The sequence below is a fragment of the Vulpes lagopus genome, chromosome 1 (assembly GCF_018345385.1).
Source record: "Vulpes lagopus strain Blue_001 chromosome 1, ASM1834538v1, whole genome shotgun sequence".
Lineage (NCBI taxonomy): Eukaryota > Metazoa > Chordata > Mammalia > Carnivora > Canidae > Vulpes > Vulpes lagopus.
The window spans coordinates 106,889,035-106,915,285 of record NC_054824.1 but is presented as its reverse complement, the minus strand read 5'-3'; the positions used below and the strand labels follow the sequence as shown (position 1 = coordinate 106,915,285).

The 26,251-nt window shown below is 42.3% G+C and overlaps 1 protein-coding gene and 1 pseudogene across 1 annotated transcript in view; one reads left to right on the top strand and one right to left on the bottom strand.

Annotated features, from left to right (window-relative positions):
- ACAA2 (acetyl-CoA acyltransferase 2) overlaps nucleotides 1–26,251 on the top strand; it is a 38,240-nt gene that overhangs the window by 379 nt on the left and 11,610 nt on the right. Inside the window, exons 2-5 of the mRNA XM_041752132.1 lie at nucleotides 7,246–7,412; nucleotides 21,843–21,971; nucleotides 23,627–23,743; nucleotides 25,278–25,425. Of these exons, the coding sequence (XP_041608066.1) occupies nucleotides 7,246–7,412; nucleotides 21,843–21,971; nucleotides 23,627–23,743; nucleotides 25,278–25,425 (561 nt within the window). The remainder of the gene's footprint in view (nucleotides 1–7,245; nucleotides 7,413–21,842; nucleotides 21,972–23,626; nucleotides 23,744–25,277; nucleotides 25,426–26,251) is intronic.
- On the bottom strand, nucleotides 14,513–16,187 carry LOC121489302 (annotated as a pseudogene).

Genomic DNA, 26,251 nt, shown 5'->3' with positions numbered 1-26,251 from the left:
CCGCGTACTTGCGGGGCCCTCGCCGCGGCGACTTGGGCGCGGTTGGCCGCGGAGGGGCGAGCCCGAGGCCCGCTGGCTTCCGACCTTGAAGGCCGTCGGGCCCTTCCGCGCGCCCCCGCCGCCCCGCGCGGCCTGGGGCGGAGGGCTGCGTGGCCGAGGGGCCCCCGCCGCCGAAGGGGTCCGGGGTGCCGGGGGCGGGTGGGGAGGAAGGGGAGCCCCCGGCCCCCGCCCCCTGGTCTTTCCCTTCCTGGAAGCTGCAGTCACGAAGTACGTGAATCAGGAACCAGAAGGACCAGTCCCCCGGTTTTTTATTAGCGTGCATCCCGCCCAGGATGTGGTAGATGGTCGCCCCCGAGGAATAGTTCTTTTACTCCTATTTGACTTTTGGGGGAGTGTCTGCAAATTAATCTGGGAACTGAAATGAATGCGGAGACAGCAGTTTTCCTTAATTGGTCCTGGTTGCTGTCTGCAGTTCCTCTAATTAAACGAGTTAATATTTACCTAACGGATAGGATGGCAGTTGTTACATTGCTTTATCCCTCTTGTTTTAGTGGGATGTTTTTCCTTCGCGGTCACATCGGCCTTGCAAGTCCTTTGGCAGCCCTGACCTTGGTTCTGTCTCCATAGTCTGGCCTTTTCCAAAGCCTGTAGCTGGACTCACAGTCTCTAGCCCTTCTGGATTGGCTTCCTTCACCTACCCGTGTGCGGTTAAGCTGCCTCCATGTGTTTTCATCCTTTGACAGCTCATTTATTTTTATTGCTGAAAATGTTCTACTGTATGGATGTGCTACGTCCACTCACCTTCCGAACAACATCTTGGTTTCTTACAAGTGTTGGCAATCATGCATAAAGCTGCTATAAACGTTCACGTGCAGGTTTTTGCTCCGACATAAGTCTTCAACTCCTTTATGTCAACACATAGGAACGGTGATTGCTGTATGGTGTGGGTAGAGTAGGTTTTGTTTTAGGTTTTTTGTTTTTGTTTATTTAATTTTTATTTATTCATGAGACACAGAGACAGGTGGAGGCACAGGCAGAGGGAGAAGCAGGTTCCCTGCGGGGAGTCCCCATGCGGGGACCCAGGATCAGCCCTGAGCCAAAGGCAGCTGCTCAACACTGAGCCCCCCAGAGGAGCCCCTGTTTATAAAGATTTTGTTTATGTATTTGACCCCACAAGCAGGGGGAGTGGCAGAGGGAGAGGGTGAAGCAGGCTTCCCCAGGATCAGGAGCCTGATGCAGGGGTCAGTCCCAGGACCCTGGGATCATGACCTGAGCTGCAGGCAGGCACTTAACCAACTGAGGCACCCAGGTGTCCCGCTTTTTACTTTTTTAAGAAACTGCCAAACTTCTTTCAGAGTGCTCTTATTTCACATTCCTGGCAGCAACGGAAGAGGTTTTTATTTGCTTGGCATCCTCACCAGCATTGTTGGTGTTTTGGATCTTAGCCATCCTAATAGCTCTGTGGTGGCCTCTCATTGTTATTTTAATGTTAGGTCCCTAATTACGTAAGATGTTGAATATATTTTTATATCGCTGTTTCCCATCGTTGTGTCATCTAACAGTGAAATGTCTGTTAAGGTTTTTAACCGACATTTTAACTGGGTTTTTGGCTTTCTTAATGTTGAATTTTAAGATTTGTGTATTTTGGACACCAGGCTTTTATCAAATTAAGTGTTTTGTAAATACTCTCATTTTGTAGCTTGTTCTTTTCATTTCCTTTAATGTGTCTTGCAGAGCAGAAGTTTTTCCTTCTAATGATGTTCACATTATCACATTTTTATTTCATGGATGGATCAGACTATCGGTGTTGAATATAAAAAGTTATCACCAAGCCCAAGGTCACCTAGATTTTATCCTGTATTATCTTGTAGGAGTTTTATAGTTTTGCATTTGACATTTAAAACTATTGTCCATTTTGAGTTAATTGTGAAAGGTTTAAGGTCTGTGCCTAGATTTCATTTTTTTATTAATGTGTTTATTTTTGCATGTGGATGTCATTTGCTGAAAAGACTACCCTCTCTCTATTGAGTCACCGTTGTTCCTTTGTCAGACTTCGATGTTTTGCCCATGTTTTTTGTTTTCTTTTTTTACTCTTTTCGGATTGTAAAATTTCTGTTGACTTATGTTCAAAGTCACTGACTCTCCTTTCATTTCCATTCTTCTGTTAAGCCCATTCAGTGGATTTTTTCCATCAGATACCTTTCAGTTTTAGAATTGCCATTTAAAAATTTTTTTCCATTTTGATTTTTTCTTATAGTTTGTTTCTTTGCTGAAATGGTCTATCCTTTATTATAAGCATGTTTCCTTTACATCCTTGTACATAGTTACCATAGATAGGTGCTTTAAAATCCTGGCCTGCTAATTCTAACATTTGAGTCGTCTTGCGCTTGGTCTCTGTTGAATGTCTTTACTCTTAAGAATGAATCATATTTTCTTGTTTCTTCAATATGCATTCATTTTGGATTGTAGCATGGACATTGCATATGAAATATTGTAGGGGGGACGCCTGGGTGGCTCAGCGGTTTGACACCTGCCTTTGGCCCAGGAAGTGATCTTGGAGTCCCAGGATCGAGTCCCACATCAGGTTCCCTGCATGGAGTCTGCTTCTCCTTCTGCCTGTGCCTCTGCCTCTCTCCTACTCTCTGTCTCTCATGAATGAATGAATGAATGAATGAATGAATGAATAAATAAATAAATAAATAAATAAATAAATAAATAAATAAAATCTTTAAAAAAAAACATTGTAGGGACCAAATTCTGTTATGTTCTTCTAAAACATGTTAATTTATTGTTTGGTTGTCTATTTATTTTTGCAGGTGGTTAATTTGGCTGAATTCAAGTGATAAACTCTGTCTTCCCTGTAGAGGGCAAGAGCTCAAATCTAAGTTCGGTTCTATTAGCCTTAGCCAAGATACTTGTAGGTGCATGAGTAAGGGGTCAGCCAGATATTTAGGCAGATTTCATATATAGGATTTGGCCTCCAGCCTGTGGTCCTTTCCCAGATTTGTTCTCATTTACCAGTGGGTTACGAGCTCAGTTCTCTGATCCATCAAGCCAGTAAGACTATGATGAGTCCCTGAGTTCTACCCATTCCTGTGGTGTAGATTGCCTGCCTTCAAGTCAGAGACTATAAATAAATTGGATGCTTACCCTGTAGTTTCCTTCTTGTATATCTCCTCCATGTCTGCCTAGTTTTGTTCGTTCCCTAAGGCCTTCAATTCTTCTAAATTGTCATGGCTGTTTGCAGAAGAGTTGGTTGGATAGGAGCATATTAAGCCATGAGCACATGGCTTATGAAATTAGGCTGTAATGAAATTAGGAAGAAAACATGGGAAAGGGAAAGAAAAATAAAATACCGACATAAAAATAAGTAAACTATTACGCAAGGGGATTAGAGGACATTTAAAAAAAATTGAAGAAGATAGAGTGGCACAGAACAACCCATCTATCAGAACAAAACATCTCTAATGCACTGAACTAATATTTATGGTCTTGTAAATATTTGAATATTATATCTAAAAATATATCTGTTCTAAATTATAGTTGTATAGGTTACTGCTAACATTCTTTTATTTTTTAAAAATATTTAGAGCATGAGCAGGGGGAAGAACAGAGGAAGGGGGAGAGAGAATCTCAAGCAGACTGCTGGGAGCCCAGTGCAAGGCTGCATCTCATGACCCTGAGATCATGACTTGAGCCAAAGTCAAGAGTCGGATGCCTGTCGACTGATGCCTAACCTAATTGAGCCACCCAGATGCCCTTCCTAACATTCTTTTAAACCATGAGTTTCTCAAAGTAGGAATGAAAAGAGAAACTGAAGCTGTTTTTGTTTTTAAGGATAGGTTGAATTTGTTCCACAAAAGAGATAATCTCCACTACCATAATCTGGAGAATTGTCCTTAAATATCAAGAGTGGTATAATGTTTATATGGCCTCAATTACAGGCTAATATCTTGGCACAAACTCATTGTTGAAAGTCCCATACTTTCTTGGCGAGTGTTGGAAATGTGAGCTCAGATTGTTTTGGGGTGAGCCAATCCTTGCAGGATTTTTGGGAAGATTACATAGTCTATGAAAAGTGATAAAATGTCTAGTGCTTTGTTGGTGCCTAATAAATGTCAGTGTGATTAAAATGGCTATATTGGGTGCAAGTTTTGCATCACACAGCTCTAGTGAGCGTCACTCACACCATCAGACTTTATGACCCTTTTTGGGGGGAGGTGGCTGTAGAGTGCTTTGGAAGGAGTGATTTTTATTTACTTGCACAAGGGCATCCACTGGACTTAACAGTGATACCATAAACTAACAGTCTTCGTTTACATTAACATACGTTTGGATAATTCTCCTGTAGTCTTGGTGGTTAGAGTGAGTGCAGGAAATATTACTGTATTCTAAGCAACACATTTTAATAAGATTGGCAAACTAGAATATCTTTAGAAGAAAGCAACCAGAATTACCATCAAATAAAGAAGGGTTGGAAGAATGCCTTTTATTGGCTTCAGATCCAGGGGATTTTACAGGTTAGCTGACTCCGGATCTAGAGGGGCTACCCATGTGAAAGGTGATCTCTCGGGGCGCCTGCAGGGCTCAGTCTGTTGAGCATCTGCCTTTGGCTCAGTTCGTGATCCCGGGGTCCTGGGCTCACCCGGCACTGGGCTCCCTGCTCAGCGGGGAGTCTGCTTCTCCCTCTGCCCCTGCTGGTGCTCTCTCCCTCTCTCACCTTCTCAAATAATGAATATAATCTTTAAAAAGGGGGGAGGGATCTCTTTTACCCACTTTATTCCAAGGGTAAAATATAGTGGTTCATATCATTTGAAATTTGTAGTTTAGTCATGCCACGGCTCCAAAAGTAAAGGCATATAGAATTCACATTCAAAACATCATCAATGCTAGAAACTATTTTTCTTTCTTTTCTCCACCCCCCCAACTATTTTTCTGACTTGGGATGCATTTTGGGTAGAAGTAAGATCGGTGGGTGGAAGGCTGGGGGAGCTGGAGCAGCTGGGAGGAGGAAAGTCACCCTGCAGTCTGTCGGGTCACGGCCCATGCCCTGCACAGAGGACCCCGCCTCCTTACTGAACATTTCCCAGCAGACGAGTGTGTTTTCTCTCATCAGGAATTTTCTATGAGGAGAGTGCTTGGTTGGCCTCAAACTTCAAGAGAAGTTCTAATTTAGAGATTCTTTGATTCTGTGAATAGGCAACTTGCTCCAGCACATGGAAGAAGCATTTCAGTTTCAAATGAACGTTTGCCTTTCGATGGACACCGAGGAATCTCCACACAGTTTTCCAGAGTGGCTGCACCAGTTCACATTCCCACCAATAGTGCAGGAGGGTTCCCCTTTCTAGGCATCCTCTCTAACATTTGTGGTTTCCTGCCTTGTTAATTTTCCCCATTCTCACGGGTGTGAGGTGGTATCTCATTGTGGTTTTGATTTGTATTTCCCTGATGGCAAGTGATGCGGAGCATTTCCTCATGTGCTTGTTGGCCATGTCTGTGTCTTCCTCTGTGAGATTTCTCTTCATGTCTTTTGCCCATTTCATGATTGGATTGTTTGTTTCTCTGCTGTTGAGTTTAATAAGTTCTTTATAGATCTTGGATACTAACCCTTTACCTGATACGTCATTTGCAAATATCTTCTCCCATTCTGTATCTTTTAGTTTTGTTGACTGTATCCTTTGCTGTGCAAACGCTTATCTTGATGAAGTCCCAATAGTTCATTTTTACTTTTGTTTCTCTTGCCTTCATGGATGTATCTTGCAAGAAGTTACTGTGGCTGAGTTCAAAAAGGGTGTTGCCTGTGTTCTCCTCTAGGATTTTGATGGAATCTTGTCTCACATTTAGATCTCTCATCCATTTTGAGTTAATCTTTGTGTATGGTGAAAGAGAGTGGTCTAGTTTCATTCTTCTGCATGTGGATGTCCAATTTTCCCAGCACCATTTATTGAAGAGACTTTTTTCCAGTGGATAGTCTTTCCTCCTTTGTCGAATATTAGTTGACCATAAAGTTGAGGGTCCACTTCTGGATTCTCTATTCTGTTCCATTGATCTATGTGTCTGTTTTTGTGCCAGTACCACACTGTCTTGATGACCACAGCTTTGTAGTACGACCTGAAATCTGGCATTGTGATGCCCCCAGATATGGTTTTCTTTTTTAATATTCCCCTGGCTATTCGGGGTCTTTTCTGATTCCACACAAATCTTAAAATAATTTGTTCCAACTCTGTGAAGAAAGTCCATGGTATTTTGATAGGGATTGCATTAAACGTGTAAATTGCCCTGGGTAACATTGACATTTTCACAATATTAATTCTTCCAATCCATGAGCATGGAATATTTGTCCATCTCTTTGCGTCTTCCTCCATTTCTTTCAGAAGTGTCCTGTAGTTTTTAGCGTATGGATCCTTTGCCTCTTTGGTTAGGTTTATTCCTAGGTATCTTATGCTTTTGGGTGCAATTGTAAATGGGATTGACTCCTTAATTTCTCTTTCTTCAGTTTCATTGTTAGTGTATAGAAATGCCACTGAATTCTGGGCATTGATGAATGGATAAAGAAAATATGGTCTATGTATGCAGTGGAATATGACTCAGCCATTAGAAACGACAAATACCCACCATTTGCTTCGACGTGGGTGGAACTGAAGGGTATTATGCTGAGTGAAATAAGTCAATCAGAGAAGGACAAACATTATATGGTCTCATTCATTTGGGGAATATAAAAAATAATGACAGGGAATAAAGGGGAAAGGAGAAAAAATGAGTGGGAAATATCAGAAAGGGAGACAGAACATGAGAGACTCCTAACTCTGGGAAACGAACTAGGGGTGGGGGAAGGGGAGGTGAGCGGGGGGTGGGGGTGACTGGGTGACGGGCACTGAGGGGAGCACTTGATGGGATGAGCACTGGGTGTTATTCTATATGTTGGCAAACTGAACACCAATAAAAAATAAATTTACAAAAAAAAAAAAAAAAAAAACGAATGTTTGCGTTGCGGCTGATCCCGGGGGGCAGGAATGTTCTGTGGCCGAGTGGGCTCCCGTTGGTGTGTGGGTGTCGCTTGCGGTGACCCTTCCTTGACACTGCCACCATGGACGAGATTTGCCTTCTGTCCTGTTACATGACGAGGGTCAGCCGTGTCCTAGTTGGGAGCAGGACCTAACACTAGAGTCCCGCGGTGAGGTGATGGAGGCGTGGGGACACCGAGGGACCCGCTTGCCCTCACATGTCTCTCCCGGGTGACAACAGGTGTGTTCATCGTTGCCGCCAAGCGGACGCCCTTCGGAGCCTACGGCGGGCTCCTGAAGGACTTCACGGCTACTGACCTGACGGAACTGGCCGCCAGGGCTGCCCTGTCTGCAGGTGGCGTGTCACCCGAGGCCATCGACAGCATCATCGTAGGCAATGTCATCCAGGTTAGTAGGGGGTGTGTGGGGGGGTGGTGTTCATTCCGTTGCTCCATAGTTACTCAAAAAGTCACTTCCTGAATGGGTCTCAATGGCAAGCTAGTTAATAATAGTTAAAGGCATTTATGAATTGAACACTCCTGTGACCCCAGGAGCAATGGTGAGTAGGATTCAAAGCCACGCGGACTCTGGAAGCCATAGACCCGTCCCGTTGGGGTTTCAGCCCATCGCTTCCTAAGGTCAGATTCATTTCCTTGACGTGCCTCCACCTCGCTGGCTTTGTCTATACCACTGAGGAGGGCAGAAAACACTGGCAGGCCCCAGCAGGAGCGCAGCCAGTCCCTGCTGGGGGTTGTGCCTTCACCGTCTGGCTTGCTCCGCCACGCTGCACAAAGCTCATCATTTGCGGATAATGAAAGCTGTACGTGCCTTTGGAGCACGGCCTCTTCCTCCTCCCAGCCTTGCTATGACGGGCCCGCGTGGCGCGCGGTGGCTCCTTGGAGGGACCGGCGGCGAAGACTGGAGGCTGCTGCTGCCCCTCGCGGGGCTCAGCTCCGAGGGCAGCCGGAAGCTCGGAAGGGATGTGCAGCTGTTCCCACCCTGGTCCCGGGCCCTGACTCCGAGATTTGGCTTCTACTAAGAACGCATTTTGTTTGGGGTGGAGTCTAGACGACTTCGTCTTTTCTTCTTTCAGTGACACTTCTTGCTTTGACATTTTTTTCTGCTTTTGAAATGAACTCTCAGTTACAAAATACCAGTCTACACTCAGATGCCAGCCATTGGCACACACTGGAGAAGCTTGCAAGTAAGGACAGGTAGCAGCAGTGGGACGCGGGAGGCGGGAGGTGATTGAAGCAGTGGTTACACATGTTCACAGGAAGCTAAAACTATCCAACAGGTTTTGCTGTGATGGTAGCACAGATTAGACTGACTAGTCACTACCCTGCTGTGTGGCCTCAGTGTGTTCCAGCTCAGAGTTTGTGCAGCAATATGATTTCTTCTGGTTAAGAGTTCATGGCTTGCACCCTTCACAGGGTGGCTGGAGGCCACCGGACCCATCTGTTAGCTTTTCAAAGTGCTGTCCTAGACCCGACAGATGTACAGAGAGACTTCAGGAGCTCTACACTGGAGCAACAGCATATAATTTGGGTTTCCTGGCTGGATGTGTAGCCCAGCCAACATCCAAATGCCGTTGCTGAGCTTCAGGGATTGGTAAAGCATGTCCTCCCTTTCCATATTCCTCTTGGCAAGAGGATAGACGTCGTTTTGCAGTTTGCTGGAAACGGTGTCAGCCTTTAAATTGACATTCCTTAATCTGAAACCAAAGTTCATTTTCGTTGGGAATATCTTTCCACGTAGCAAGGAAGACCTGGTGCTCCATTCTGAGAGTCTTCGACAAAAAACACACTTACTGGAGTGAGGCAGTTGAGGTAGAAGACGTCAGTATTGTTTTTCACAGCCACCCACAGGTTATTCAGGGGACCATCTGAATGGTCCTAAGGTGTTCAGAGGCAGGGAGACATCAGGGCACTGGTTTGGCATCAGTGGGGTATGGTTGGCCAGAGGAATGCTCCGGTGATGACACCGGAGCCACTGTTGTTTGACTAAAGTACAAAGTCTGTCATGTCTGCTGAGCTTTGTTGGTGAAGTTCATTTCCATACAGGTGTGCCCTTGGTGGTGAATACATGTTCCAGAAATCTCCAAGCCTGCTCCTTCCTGCAGGCAGCCAGACAGCCTTAAGAACCACACATCCAGTAGATCCCCTGCCTGTTCTGTGGAGAATGCTGACAGGTCATTCAGACCATTGCTGACCACAGCAGGAGTAGGTGAAGGAGGCCCTGATGATGGGATGACTGCCCCACCAGACCATCTAGTCCTCCTCCCAACAGATCCATCCTCCTATCTGTATGGAGGACACCTGAAGCACATTGACTGGGGGACCAAGGTCAACGCTAAAAGGTCTAGAAGGTCACCTTGAAGGGGGATAACCTGAGGCTGTTCCAGGTTGGTGGCACTGGTGGTACCAATAGGGCTCTCATCTGCATCAGTGCTCCCGTGATGTATTGACAAGTGTTTGCAGTGGATTCCGTGACTTCCTTCCACAGGAGCATTGGGAGGCTATGGTACACCAAGGCACAAGATCCATTGTGATAAATTAGCTCATCCAGCAGTGCTGGCATAATAAAATCTGTTTCCTCAGACATCAGTGGCTTCTCAAACAAGACTACTTGTTTTCCCATGATAGGGTCTGTTTGAGAGAAGACGCCAATAAATACAGCCCTGGTCTCAAAGGTCAGGATTAGTATAATCCTGTGTTGCCAAACTCAAGACTTGCTGTGCCATCTTCTGTGTTTCTGGTGGTTTGTTGGGAAACAGCCTTCCAGTGGCAGAAAGTGGAGTGAGCTGCACCTGGGTGCTTTCATCATGCAGACCCTGCGGGAGGCTTTCCAATAACACATCTGCATTGTCTGTTCTCCAGCATATTCTCCCGCAGTCCAAATCCTAGCTGCTTGAGCATCTGGTTCATCTAGGGAGTCTAAGTCCTCACTCAGAGTGGCAATGATACTTTCATACTTGGAGTGTTGGCAAAAGATGTGCCTGATGACAATAGTTGCCTTTTGGACCCTGTCATTGACTTTGGTCTGGATGAGATCAAGCAGTGTGCTGACCCCGCGCTCTGCAGATTGCTCCCCTTTGATGGCACACTGTCCAGTGGCCCGTGCACTTTGTTGATTTGCAAACAAAGTCAACATCCACCTCTGGCATATCCCTTTAATTCTGCCAGAACCTGAGTAGTGTTGTCTTGGGATGCCAGACAGATCATGATGTTCAGTTCCTCTAATTTAACATAGATGGGATCCTTCAGATAATGCTGCCACAGCAATTTGCCACCATTGGATTTGAATCTGCCATAAGATCCTGTAGAGAATCCACCGGCCCCTGCTCTCCCACCATTTGGGCATTGATACGGAGTTTTGTTTGTTTTTTTAATATATTCCTTTTTTTAAAGATTATTGATTTATTTATTCATGAGAGACACAGAGAGAGAGGCAGAGACACAGGCAGAGGGAGAAGCAGACTCCATGCAGGGAGCCCGATGTGGGACTCGATCCTAGGACCCTGGGGTCGCACCTTGAGCTGAAGGCAGACGCTCAACCACTGAGCCACCTGGGTGCCCCAATACGGAATTTTGTCACACATACTGCTGCTGTTTCCTGAACATAGAGATCTTCATCCTTTAAGCACATGCAGAGGGGCGCACAGGGATATTCTGTAATCTTATCCCCCTGGATGCACCCCACAGTCCTGACAGCCAAGGCCTGGATTAGAGGATTGGGTCTCCGCAGTCCTTCACAAAGCTGTTGACAGCCGTGACGGCCATGTCTGGCTGACTCGGGGTGAAGTTCATCACATAAAGGTGCATGAGCTTCTTTAATTCCAGATTGTCGGCTTGCATACAATTCAGTACACGTGGAGAGAGAGAGCTGACGTCCTTGTCCACAGTTGTGGCAGCAACACTTTCTTCACAGCCTCCTTCCTTCCTCTTCCTTCTTTTCCTTGTTGAGTTCAGCCTTCAGTTCAAAGATTGCTCCTTTTTCATTGGTTGTGAAATACTTGGACTCAGTCATGGTTTTGGATCTTTAATGTGCACCAGGGCAGGGGAGGGGGTGGCAGAGGCAGCCAGAGAGCACGGCCCGAGTGGTGGTGTAACATTTTCCTCAGACTTCATTCATTTTCTATGCCAGAATCATATCCCATCAGATGGATACTACATTTTGCTTTTCCCTTATGCAGTTGATAAACAGCTGGGTTATTTCCACATTTTGGCTATCATGCCTAGTGTTGCTTTGAGCATCATATACAAGTTTTTATGTAGACAGAGGTTTTCATTTTTCTTAATTATATACTGAGGAGTAGGATTTCTGGGTTATATGGTATCTCCATGCTTAATTGTTTCAGGAAATCTCAGACTTCTCCAAAGCACCTAGAACATTTGACAATCCTACCTACAGTGTATGAAGGTTCCATTTTCTCCACATCCTTTTCAACACTTGTTAACCATGTTTTTGATTATCGCCATCCTAGTGGATGTGAAATAATATCTTATTTTGGTTTTGTTTTGCCTTTCCCTGATAACTAATGATGATGAACACCATTTCATTTGCTTATTGGCTATTTCTGTATCCTCCTTGGAGAAATGTCTATTCAAATACTTTTCCCATTTTTAATTGTGTTCTTTATTATTGAGTTGTAAGAGTTCTTTACATATTCAGGATACAAGTCCTTTATCAGATATGTAAGTTGTCTTTTATTCCATTCTAAATTGTCTTTTCACGTCTTGGTGGTATCCTTTGAAATATGAAGGTTTTTAATTTTGATGAAGCCCAACTTATTTTTTGTTGCTTGTGTTTTGGTTGGTGTCATATCTAAGAATCATTTCCAAATGCATGGTACATGAATATTTATCCCTGTTGTTTCCCCTGAGAGTTTTATAGTATTAGCTCTTATATTTGGGTTGACTAATTTTTATTAATTTGTTGTTTGTTTTGGGATACAGGTACAACTTCTTTTGCATTTGTTGAAAATGCACCATTTGTTGAAAAGACCATTCTTTGCTCCATTGAGTGGTCTTTGCACTTTTATTAAAAATCAGCCATATGAATTAATCTGTGACAAAGGAGGCAAAGATATACAGTGGGGAAAAGATAATCTCTTCAGTAAATGGTGCTGGGAAAACTAGACAGCTACATGTAAAAAAAATGAAGCAACCATTTTCTCACACCATACACAAAACTGAGAATGGATGAAAGACCTAAATGTGAGACCTAAAACCATAAAGATCCTAGAAGAGAACATAGGCAGTGAATCTCTGACATTGGCCATAGCAACATTTTTCTAGATACATCTTTGAAGGCAAGGGAAACAAAAGCAAAAATAAACTATTAGGACTACATCAAAATAAAAAGCTTTTTCACAGGGACGCCTGGGTGGCTCAACAGTTGAGCATCTGCCTTTGGCTCAAGGCATGATCCTGGGGTCCTGGGATTGAGTCCCACATCGGGCTCCCCGCAGGGAGCCTGCTTCTCCCTCTGCCTGTGTCTCTGCTTCTCTCTCTGTGTCTCTCAGGAATAACTAAAATCTTTTAAAAAAATAGCTTTTTCACAGTGAAGGAAACCATCAATAAAACAAAAAGGCAACCTCCTGAATGGGAGAAGATATATGCAAATGATACGTCTGATAAGGGGTTAATATCCAAAATTACAAAAAAATATACAACTTAACATCAAAAAAACAAACAATCCAATTGAAAAATGGGCAGGGGACCTGAGTAGACATTTTTCCAAGGAAGACATCCAGATGGCCAACAGATGATGCATGAAAAGATGCTCCACATCACTAGTCATCAGGGAAATATAAATGAAAACCACAGTGAGATATCACTTCATACCTGTCAGTACGGCTAAAATAAAAAATACAAGAAATAAGTGTTGACAAGGATGTGGAGAAAAAGGAACCCTCCTGCACTGTTGGTGGGACTGTAAGCTGGTGCAGCCACTGTGAAAAACACCATGGAGGTTAAACTTTTTAAATAGAACTATCATATGATCCAAGAATTGCACTAGTGGGTAATACAGCCAAAGAAAATGAAAACACTAATTCGAAAAGATACACTCACCTTTATGTTTATTGTAGCATTATTTACAACAGCCAAGAAATGGAAGCAGCCTAAGTGTCCATCGACAGATGAGTAGCTAAGGAAGATGTGAGGTGTGTCTGCGTGAGTGTACGTATATAATAGAATATTATGCAGACATAAAAAGGATGAGATTGTACCATTTGAGACAACATGGATGGGCCTAGAGGGTAATAGGCGAAGTGAAATAGACTGAGCAAGACAAATATATGATTTCTGTCATATGGAGTCTAAAAATACAAACGAAGCAGAATACACAAAAAAGCAGAATCAGACCTGCAAATACAACGAACTGATGGTTACTACAGGGGAATGGGCAAAATTGGATGAAGGAAGGTAGGAGTTACAAACTTCTGGTTATGGAATGAATAAGTCATGGGAATAAAAGGAACAGCACAAGGAGTATAGTCAGTGGTATTATAATAGCATCGTATTGTGAGAGGTGCTTGCCACTTGTGAGCACAACATCACGTAGAAATCACTCTGTTGTGCACCTGAAAGTAATATAACCTTGGTGTCAACTATATTCAAATATACATTTTTTTTTAAATAAAAGTAATTTCAGGTTTATTTTTTTAATGCTTTGTAATCAGTATATTAAGGAGACATTCATACATTTCAATTGCTTAATTCTGATTCCAGATTTAAGCTTGTGAACATTTAAACATACAATTAAAGCTATTCATCATAATTTGCTATACTACCAACATGAAATTACAGTTACTTCGGAGCATAAGTTAAATGGTTTAAAGTAAGCCTGTCACATACCTAGAAGACACCTTCCTGTCTCATACATGCAAATGAACTTCTCCACGTAAATGTCTCTTCACTCTAAGTTACCCTGGCTCCTGAAGTCACTACTCTGAAGTTTATCATGGTCCAAAGAAAAGGAAAAAAAGTGTAACCGGGACTGATATGTGTGTATATATATATATATATTAAAAAAAAAAAGGCACAGAAGGGAATGCAATTCTACAAGTGCAAGCCCTCAAGCAGCAGCATATAATAAACCACTTCTTTAGAGAGGTATCCTTTCTATCACTGATACCACAGGCCAAATTACATAGCATGCCATCTTCAAGTAACAGTTGAGGCAATAAAATGCAGAGGCATCACAATGAATCCTACTTAACGTAACTACAGACCAACACTTCTCCACAAATTAATAAATTCTTTGTCTGATTGCCAATTAAATACAAGTTTTAACTTCATAGCTTAACAATTAAGGGTCATACACTGAAGTCAATACATACACCTAGCATTTCAGTCTGAACTGTTTCGTATACATAGAGCTGCAATCAATTACAAGGTATGGCCTAACAAACGCTAGAGGAGATTTTTTAAAAGTAGTTTTTACAGTATTAAACTTACCTTGCACACTGAAGTCATCATACATACAGGGCAAAGTCAGAGCTTTTATATTTGAGTTTATTCTTCATTTAACTTTTAAAACACTACTATAGTTGAATATTAAAACAAAAACAATAGCAAGTAGTGAGCTATGATTATAGTCCTTCACTCATCCACTACTGCATATAAAATGCCAGCAGCAGTGTTATTCACCGGCCCCATTAAGAAGTCTGACACTGAACACCACCCCTAGGATGATGTTCATCATCCTCATATGCTTCCCCATTGTAATGGCGCCGTCTCTCCTGATTGGGATCAAAGTCCACAAGTTCTACCTGGTCCATTTCATCAGTCTCTTCTACTTCCTCTCAGGTAGGAGTTTTTCCAGCAAAGAAAGTTTATCAGGAGAGAGAAAGCCATTCTCGGGGAAGTTTACCTTAAATTCGATGATTAGGCGACCCTTCTCATATGGTCTACGATAAATTGGCATGCCTTCATTTAGCACACACTTGATATCCCCATGCTTGACAATCTGACCCGGATGAGAGGTGATGACGATGGTTTGGTTGTCAAGAGTAGATCTTGGCTTTTGAAAGCCACACAGGGCTTCAACCAGCTGTATATCCATACACATGAAAAGATCTTCTCCTCGTCAAGTGAAAACAGCATGGTCCTTCTCATCTAAAACAATGATAATATCTCCTGGTTCAAGTCCTGGTTCTTGGTCTCCCTCACCAGGGAATGTTATCTTCTGGCCATCTTTCATGCCTTTGTCAATATGCACTTCTAGAATCTTCTTCTCTTGAACTATCTTCCTTCCGTTGCAGCTTTTACATCTATCTTTAGGACTGATCCGTTCCCCATGGCCCTGGCACTCCATGCACACAGACTGAATTTGCTGAACCATTCCAGGTCCTACCTGATGAATTCTTATTTGCATTCCAGTACCTCGGCAATTGGGACAACAATCGACTGCTCCTTTCTTACCACCTCGGCCTTCACATTTATCGCAAATCACATTCTTTTGCAGAGCTAGTTTTCTTGTTGCGCCATTATATAGATCTAAGGTTACTGAGAGCTGATGTACAGCATTTTTACCTCTCCGTTCTCTCTGCATCCTGCCTCCTCCTCCAAAAAACATATCAAAGATGTCCATGGGGGAGCCAAAACCACCACCAGCTCCACCTTCTTTAATTGCCTGTTCTCCTCCTTTGTCATATAATTCCCTTTTCTTTGCATCAGAGAGCACTTCATAAGCTTGAGAAATCTGTTTAAACTTCTCTCCTTCATTTGGATTCTTATCAGGGTGGTACTTCAAGGCCAGTTTTCTGTAAGCCTTTTTCAATTCCTCCTGGGTGGCATTGGGTTTGACCCCCAAAACATCATAGTAAGTGGTTTCTTTCACCATTTTCTACAACCGGTAAGAGGGCCGAAGCCGGTGTGGGGGAGCGGGAAGGAGCGCGTTGCTGGGCGCAGCTCGGGCAGCCGCCGCTCCTCCGCGTCTCACCGAGCGTTCTAGAAAGTTCCCTAATTTTAGGTTTAGATTGAAAAAAATAACATGCCTACATTGGCCTCCTTCACTTAGAAAATGCATATGAAATGTCCCTTACGACACATAAAAAGTTATGTAATAAAAACATCTTGTTTACAAAATAAAAAAATCCGTTGACCACAGATGCATGATTTTATTTTTGGACTTTCAATTCTGTTCCTTTGATCTGCATGCCTGTCCTTTTTATTTATTTCTTTTATTTATTTATTTTTTTTATTTATGATAGTCACAGAGAGAGAGAGAGAGGCAGAGACACAGGCGGAGGGAGAAGCAGGCTCCACGCACCGGGAGCCTGATGTGGGATTCGATCCCGGGTCTCCAGGATCGCGCCCTGGGCCAAAGGCAGGCGCCAAACCGCTGCGCCACCCAGGGATCCCGCCTGTCCTTTTTATATCCATTCCATACTGTCTTGATTACAATTTCTTTGTAGTAAGTTTTAGAATTAGGAAATATGAGTCCTCATCCCTTATTCTTCCAGAGCTTTGGCTCTTCTGGGTCTCTCACAATTTGATAGGGATTTTCGAATCTGTCACTTTCTATAAAGAACTCAGCTGGGATTCTGTTAGGGATTCTGTTGAATCTGTAGGTCACTTGGACGAGTGTCACCATCTCAACAATGTTAACATTCATGGGATATTTTTTCATTTGTATAAATCCTCTAATTTTTTCAATATTTTATAGTTTTTAGAATATATGTTTTATACTTCTTTTGTTCAGTCGATACCGAAGTACTTTACTATTTTTGATGCTATTTTGAATGGAACTGTTTTCTCATTTAATTTCAGATTGTTCAAGTGTATAGGAATATATAATTGATTTTTTAAATAAATTTTATTCATTTATTAATGAGAGACACAGAGACACAGGCAGAGGGAGAAGTAGGCTCCATGCAAGGAGCCCAACGTGGGACTCAATCCCCAGACTCCAGGATCACGCCCTAGGCTGAAGGCAGGCACCAAACCACTGAGCCACCCAGGGATCCCCTATAATTGATTTTTGTATATTGATCTTGTACCATGATTGCTGAACCCATTTATTCTAATAATTTTTTAGTTAGTTCCTTAGGGCTTTTATATGTGACATTGTGTCATCCTGGAGTAGAGATAGTTTTACTTCTTTCTCTCCAATCTGGATTTCTTTTACTTCTTAATTCTTGCTTCATTGCCCCATCTAGAACCTGCAGGGTTGAAGAGAAGTGACAAGAAGTGGATATCCTTGTTTTCTTCCTGATATTATGGGGAAAGCAGCCATGTTTCACCATTAAATATGATGTTAGATGTGGACTTTTTTTATCAGGTTGGGGAAGTTCCCTTTTATTTTTAGTTTATTAAGTGTTTTCATATGAAAGGGCATTGGCTATTGTCATGCTTTTTCTGTTTCAGTTGAGATGATCATATGATTTTTTTTATTCTATGATCACATCTTAATATATGTTATCAATTTATCAACATTAAACTCTTGGCCAACAGCGCTGTAACTAACACCTGATGAAAGTTTCTCTAACAGACATCTTCCCCATGGGGCACATCATGCCTTCCTCCACTTAGATGCACCAGGCAGCATGTCAGCACTATGCCTAGGGCTATTTTGAATATCAAACTTACCAACAAAAAGCACAAAAATGGCAAAAAGCACACACAAAAGAGACTAACTAGACTGCAGAAAGGACTTTTTTTTTTTTTTAAGATTTTATTTATTTGAGAGAGAGAGAACAGTAGCAGGAGGGAGAAGCAGACCCCCTGCTGAGCAGGGAGCCAATGCGATGGTAGGCTCCATCCAAGGATCCTGAGATCATGACCTGAGCCAAAGGCAGACACTCAGCTGACAGCCACCCAGGCGCCCAGAAAGGACATTTGGTTTTTTTTTTTTAATTTTTTTTTTAAATTTATTTATGATAGTCACAGAGAGAGAGAGAGAGAGGCAGAGACATAGGCAGAGGGAGAAGCAGGATCCATGCACCGGGAGCCCGATGTGGGATTCGATCCCGGTCTCCAGGATCACGCCCTGGGCCAAAGGCAGGCACTAAACCGCTGCGCCACCCAGGGATCCCAGGACATTCGTTTGTAGCACGAGAGCTAAAACAGGAAGGCTATGTCCCCTTGCTCATCCTCAGCTAGAAAAGCGTGCATTATATCAGGCAGCTGAAGTTTCTCAATTTCCCTCCACCCCAATGTCTGGAAATAACTACAGAAGTGCTGCGGGTATTGATGTTGGGGCTACAAATAAATTTTAACAAGTAGTTGAATTTGCAAGTATGGAATCTATGAATAATGAAAATCGACTGTATTTTGAACTTACATATTTATGTTCTGAGAAGTGTTTAAGGTACTAATGTATTCTGTCCTAAGCAGTTCTAATATATGAAAATAGCTTTATTATAAGGAATAATTAAATGAATGATAGAAGTCAAAAGGTATAAACTTCCATTACAAATAAAGAAGTCTTGGGGATGTAATGAAAGCATGATGATTATAGTTAATGATACTCCATTGCATATCTGAAAGTTCCTAAATGATATGAAAAGTCCTTGAGGGAAGAAAAAGGAATAAAGGCCGGGTTTTGCTGCTGCTCTCGCCTTCACGTAGATTGAAACAGTCCTCCAGCCCCTGCAACCACTTCCTTTAATACTCTACCTGGTAGCTTGGCCCTTGTGGTGTTTCTTTGCTCTGATAACCAGACACCTCCACCCAAGAGGCATGTTCGCAGTCATCTCGCAAACATGGGGCCCACTGATACATCTGAAGGAGTTCACGACTAACGTTCATTTAGACAGTAGTGAAGACCTTGAACAGCGGCTAATCCCACAAGGTTTTGGAAGCTCTGCTTCCAAATGCCTTAGAGACATGGTCCCTAACCCCCACTAACTAAGATGTATGTATCAGTCATACCTCAGCTCCAGTGCAGCTCTTTCTGCCTCAGGGCCCTGTTGAGGTACTTTAATTAAAAGCACCTTTTCTCACTGAAAACATCTCAAGAATTCTTTCTTGACCATTCACTCCCAGCCCCACACCAGTCCTCCTCATGAGAACAAAATGTAGGGTAACTATATATGGTGACAGATATTAACGAGACTTCTTATGGTGATAATTTGCAGTGTATACAAATACTGAATCATGACGTCGTATGCTTGAAATTAGTATATGTCAGTTATACCTCAATTGAAAAATAAAACAAGAATAATTAGGAACTTTTTTTTAAAGGGAAGTTCTGGGTAAGATTTATGGAATGTTAGAGAGCCAGAAGAAACCCTAGAGATTTTCTAGAACCCCAGGCCTCTCTTAACACATGTGGAGGCCTCCAGAGAAATTTCAGAGTTAAACCAGGTAGGCAGTAACAGTCCTGGGCTAGAATGCAGATCCCCTGACTGCTTTCTAGTTCAGTGTTCCTCCTGCTGTATTCAGCTCTTCCACAGATGTTGGGGTTAAAAGGGATTTAAGTCTTAAATTCCATGGGAGCACTTAGAGAATATGTAACCAAAAAAAAAAAAAAAAAAAAAAGAAAGAAAAAGAAAAAATTATCACTTTCTTTCTGGAAGTGGCCAAAGTGGAAGACATCTGGTTTATATGCACCAGGTCGGACCACGTTCAAGACTTACAAACAAGTAAGTATGTGCTCTGTTGGTAACACGTCCAGAAACTATATATCTTTTTAAGATTTTGTTTGTTTATTCATGATGGTGGCAGAGACAGGCAGAGGTAGAAGCAGGCTCCATGGCAGGAACCCCATGCGGGACTTGATCCCAGGACCCCGGCGTCAGGACCTGAGCCTCACGACCTGAGCTGCAGGTATATGCGCCACCTGGAGGTCCAGAAACTATATTTAAACAGTTGGTTTGGGATTCAACAACTCATTCAAAACTACTCTACTCTTTTTATTCACAAATGAGGCACTTGTGAATCCTTTTGCAGATAACTTCCCACAGGAGGAACTTAAGAGTTAGATGAACCAGGCTTCACACTACTAGTGAATGACTGAGTCTTAGATGAGACTCCAACCCCAATCTCCTGACTCTCGGCCTCATATTCTCTGTTACCTCAGGCTACTGCATGATTTTATTACAACACCTATTCAACAGTCTGGACATGAGAAAAGTGACTCCGAAACACAGAACCCTGGCAACAGAATATCCACTGACCAACAATCTTTTTTTTTTTTTTTAAAGATTTAAAGATTGTGTTAATTTTGAGAGAGCACCAATGAGTGTGAGCAGGGTGGGGGCAGTCCCCGAGGGGGAGAGATAATCCCAGCACACTCCCTGCTGGGTGCCAGCCAGTCTCACCCACCCCAAGATTAGGACCTGAGCTGAAATCAAAAGGATGTTTAACTCACTGAGCCACCCAGTGCCACCCTCTTCATGCTGCTTGGGAGTCATCTAGTCCCACCCATGGACTGTTCTTTTTTCATTGTTTTATTTGGGAAAAATGCTTCTTACAAAAGGGCAACTGCAGAATAGAGTCCTCTGCAACATTCACTTGTTTTTTCTTAAAGTGAAAGAACGGGTGGGATCCAAGGAATCAAAGCAGCAGATGTGGTGTAGGAAAGATGTTAGGGCTTGAAGCTGGCAGCCGAGAAAGAATTCTTGAGATGTCTTTGGTGCAAAATGGTGGTTTTATTAAATAATGCAGGGAGACAGGACCTGTGGGCAGGAAGCTGCCCAGGGGTCACTAGGAGGGGCCCAGTACATAATTCAAGTCTGGAGGGGCTTAGGGAGAGCAGGAGTCTCTAAGGAATTTGGAAGCAAGGTCTTCAGGACCGAGGGGGCTGGCTCTTGTTGGGGGAGGTCCTTGATTTCTGTTCAGTAAAACGTGAGTCGTGAGGCCCTTCACATGTATACGGTTGGGTCATATGCTTGGGGGGTGACTGCCAGCATGTGTCTTGGGAGGTAGAGATGAAAGTTTCCAAAGGAATTTTTATGTGTTAAAGTAGATTTACAAGATTCTAGAGGTTGGGCTAAGACTGCCTTGTGCCCTTGGAAAACAGTTCCTAGGGGAAGGTCCCTCTGCCTGTTTCAAGGACAAATCAATGGGCTGTAAGTTGTAAGGGAATTTAATAGTTTTTTCTTATGCGTTTGTTTCCCACATCAGATGGACCAAGGAGAAAGGTCTCCAAGTTATTTTAGGAACGAGAATAACAAAACTCAAAGCTAAAATCTCCAATCAAGAAATCCTTTTTTTTTTTTTTTTTAATTTTATGTATTTGAGATAAAGGATGGGAGAGAGAACGGGAGAGCACAAGTGTTGGAGAGGAAGAAGCAGATTGCCCATCCAGCAGGGAGCCCAATGCGGGCTCTACCCCAGGACTCTGGGATCATGACCCAAGCCAACAGCAGCCACTTTAACCTGATGAGCCACCCAGGCGCCCCTCCAGAAAGTCTTCTAACCGCTTTGGCTTATCTTGTGGATTACCAGCTCTGCTCCCACTTTAGTGGAAAAGCGTGACTTACTCCTGCAAACCAAATACTCCACTACAAGAAATACCTTAGATTTTTTTTTTAAGATTTATTTATTTATTCATGAGAGACACAGAGAGGCAGAGACACAGGCAGAGGGAGAAGCAGGCTCCACACAGGGAGCCCGATGTGGGACTCGATCCCGGGACTCCAGGATCATGCCTGGACAAAAGGCAGGCGCTAAACCACTGAGTCACCCAGGAATCCCCCATAGTTTTTATTTAAACAATAAACACGTATCACATAAAATATGCCCTATGTGCATTGTGTCCTACCTTAGAGTCAAATAGTTTATGATGTTTGATAGATTGCCAATATTTCCGTGTACCCTGTCCTCCTCCTTACTGCTAAGATGTGTAGAGGAAATTCTTTCTCTTTTCCGTCCATTCCAGAGTTCTTCGGATGCTCCATATTTGGCCAGGCATGTCGGTTTGCGTGTGGGAGTCCCAAAAGAGGTTCCAGCTTTCGTTGTTAATAGACTCTGTGGCTCTGGTTTCCAGTCCATCGTGAGTGGATGTCAGGTATGGACAACATTTTATTACTTCTCTGAGAATATGTTAAAAGTTATTGGAGGAAATGCCCCACTTCAGTATAATACTGTAGGTTTTTATTTTATAGCGCATTACTGGGAAAGGTCAATATTTGATTTTTCTTGGAAAAGTATTCACAGGAAGAAAATCGTTTCTTAAAAGCTTTAACAAATCTTTGAAGCATGCTAAATGGAATACATGAGTCGCAGAAGGACCAATACTGTATGATTTCACTTACATGGGGAGTCAAATTCATAGAGACACGGTAGGACAGTGGGAGGGGTGAGGAGAGCATGAAGAGTTCGTGTTTAATGGGTACTGAGCTTCAGCTGGCAAAGCCAGAAAGATATCTGGAAGATGCATAGAGGTTGGTCACACAACAATGTGAATATACCTAATGAACTGTACACTTAAAATTGGTTACAATGGTAAATTTTAAGTTTTGTGTATTTTATAACAATTTTTTAAAAAAGCTAATCATGACTGTCATTTTTAGCAAGTGCTTCCTGTGTGCTTGACTTACGCTAGATTTACATTCAGCATCACACTTCATCTTCACAACCATCTGATGAGGCAAGAACTACCACTTTTCCCATTGAACAGGCAAGGAGGCTGATCAGTAAGGTTACTAAGTCATAGAGGCAGAACTTGAACCCAGGTCTGTGAGAGTTGGAGGATTTAGGGGATGATAAGAAATGTATTCCTTTTTTAACAGTTACTTAGGCAAATACATGTGTTCCCTTGAGCACAGGGGTAAGGGATATAGTGAAATCCAATTTTATTTGTCCAGGTCTTCACTTTTTTTACAGAATGAAAGACACAAATGTGTTATAATGAATAAATTATTTTCATGTGAATTTATTTTTATAATGATCTATCTGAAACAGTGACCCTGGTTTTCCTAGCAGTCACTGCAAACACTGGGCTCAGAAGGCTTGTTACTTGCTTCTTATCCAAGAAATATAAATAGTAGAAAACGCTAAGAAGGATGAAATGGCTTTCTTTTTATGAGCCCCCTCAGTTAACCCAGTTCTTGTAAGTCCATGGTCTGCTTCAGTTTCATCCATTACTGGGATAAAATCTGTTTCTGTCCTTTTAAAGGATTTGTTCTTTATCATCAGCTCACAATCTGTATATTATGCCGGGCATTAATATCTCCACTGATTTTCAAGACTTATATTGAGTTAAGAATTCTCATTCCTTGCCAAAATGTAGTTAGGGGGATCCCTGGGTGGCGCAGCGGTTTGGCGCCTGCCTTTGGCCCAGGGCGCGATCCTGGAGACCCGGGATCGAATCCCGCGTCGGGCTCCCGGTGCATGGAGCCTGCTTCTCCCTCTGCCTGTGTCTCTGCCTCTCTCTCTATCTCTCTGTGACTATCATAAATAAATAAAAATAAAAATTTAAAAAAAAAAAATGTAGTTAGGATTTGTCACTAGTGCACGAATGATTGAAATCTGTTAGTTTTTTCTCCTCTTGCATCTTGGGAGTGGATGCTGAACATTTGCTTTACCTGACAAGTGTTTCCTTTTGAGACTGTAAACTAGGATATGTAACTCATTAAATTTACTGTGAGTTTACTGCTTCATACACAACTTCTGTCACAATAAAAGGTTTTTTGTTATTGTTGCTCATTTGTTTTCAAATAGGAAATTTGTGTTAAAGATGCTGAAGTTGTCTTGTGTGGAGGAACCGAAAGCATGAGCCAATCTCCCTACAGTGTCAGAAATGTGCGCTTTGGAATCAAGTTTGGATCAGATCTCAAGGTTGGAACCATTAAAATGTTTGAAGATTATGTGCCATGCTATTATGCTAGTAATTTTAATAACGCCATTTTGGGAGAGAGAAAACAGATTTTGAAACGAGTTTTGCTAATAGGGGATTGACAAGTTACAAATGACTTGAAATATGTAAACTATTTCAAAACCCCAGTTTGGTTTTTATTTTGGCATTTTAGCCCACCTTTAAAAAAAAACAAAACACATAGACATTATCTCAACACACTTCTGGTCATGGAAAGATGGAAGAAGGGAGATGGAGGAGGGGAAGAGAGATCAGAAGGATAGGCAGAAGTTGAAGTAATTAGTTTCTCTACTGAGTAATTGGTAAACCCAGTAATTAAATCTTTACCATGATTTATGGAAGTTTATTTTTGGAGTAATCTCCATTGAATAGATAGCTTCTTCTTCACAGAAAACTTATCTTTGTTTTTTGGGGTGTTTTTTGTTTAAGATTTTATTTATTAATTCATGAGAGACACAGAGAAAAAGAGGCAGAGACACAGGCAGAGGGAGAAGCAGGCTCCATGCAGGGAGCCCGACGTGGGACTCGATCCCAGGACCCCGGGATCACGCCCTGAGCCAAAGGCAGACACTCTACCACTGAGCCTCCCAGGCTCCCTGTTTAATTTTTTTTAAATATTCTCTTTAAACATAGATGATATTGTCCTAAACCAGTCAGACAAAAACTGGTCTTCATATCTTTGAGAGCTACAGCGAGGGAATGACAGTAACCGATAAAGAATGCCAGTGTGCTGTCCCTCCCATGTCAGAGGGCTAATGACATCTTCTGTTGTTAGCATTTTCTGACAGTAATGACTGGTTTATACTGTTCACCCAGTTCCTCCTTGGCCTTTTTGAAAGTGGAAGGAATAAGACTTAGAAAATACAAGATAGTATTTTAGACACCAAGCGTATTTGAGAAAACCTTTGGAAAGATAGGTCAGTGATGAGTTGGTCTAGAAGAAACAGAAGGGGCACACGCCTCCTAGACTAACCAATTGGATAATAAGTAATAACTTTTTCTGTTCCGCAAGGAACCTGTCCAGGTTCTCATCCACCTCACAGTAAGTAACAGAATGAGCAATTCCTGTCACTGAAGGAGCACAGACACACTCTTCCTGCAGAGCTCAGAGCTGTGGTTCACTTTAAATGAGCAGGGAAACACGGCATGAGGAACGGGTGTTGGATTTCTTACGAAACATAGCCTTTGGGGTTTAGTTTTTGACTGTAGGATGACTTGCTGTGTTCTCTCCCTGCACAGCTAGCACTGTTGCCTCTCTTGAGTGCCTCCCCGTTTAGAGAAAGAGGAGAATGTGTCCATTTTATTATGGCATTGGGTGTTTTGTAAAATGTCCCAGAACCAAAGATGAATAGTAGTAATAGTAAATGTTACCAGAAAAATCTAATTTTACTTTCATTTATTGGAACTATGAAGTATTTAAACATAAAGATATTACAGCATATTACTTTCAAAAGATACACTTTAACCAATCACCTTATTATTCATGTCTTTTCATAGCTGGAAGATACTTTGTGGGCAGGATTAACAGATCAGCATATCCAACTGCCCATGGGAGTTACTGCAGAGAATCTTGCTGCAAAACATAATATAAGCAGAGAAGACTGTGACAAGTATGCCTTGCAGTCACAGCAGAGGTGGAAAGCTGGTCAGTGAAATGGGACATTCTTAATATCTATAGAAGAAAACTAGGAGGGGTGGGCAAAATGGGTGGAGGGAGTCAAAAGTCCTAAAATAAAGTAAGTCCTAAAATAAAGGTTTAAATTAAGTCCCAGGGATGTAATGTTCAGCATGGTGATCATAGTTAATAATACTATAGCCCATATTTGAAGTCACTAATAGAGTAGATCTTAAAAGTTCTTATCACAAGAAAAAACGTGTGCAGCTTTGTAAGGGGACAGATGTTAACCAGACAGAGCAGTGAGCTCTTTGCAATGCTGTATACACAAATATCCAGTCATTATGTTGTATACCTGAAACTGATATCATGTTTCATGTCAGCTATACCTCGGTTTAAAAAAATAGAAAAGATTTCTGTTGTTTTCAGATTATAATGATCCTGTAATAACATTTGTTTAAAATTATACCTTTTGAAAATCACATTTTTTTGTCATTCCTTTGTTTTTAGATGAGCAGATATTCTATTAGTGATTGCGAATTTTTTAAAAAATTTTTATTAATTTATGATAGTCACAGAGAGAGAGAGAGAGAGAGAGAGGCAGAGACATAGGCAGAGGGAGAAGCAGGCTGCATGCACCGGGAGCCCGACGTGGGATTCGATCCCTGGTCTCCAGGATCGCGCCCTGGGCCAAGGGCAGGTGCTAAACCGCTGCGCCACCCAGGGATCCCAGTGATTGTGAAATTAACCAGAAATCTCTCTTTTGAAATACAATAATGCTACTCAAAAAGTGGCATTGTTAATTGACCTTATGGGGCCCCTTGAATTTTGTCCTGAACTGGTTCTGTTTTCAGTA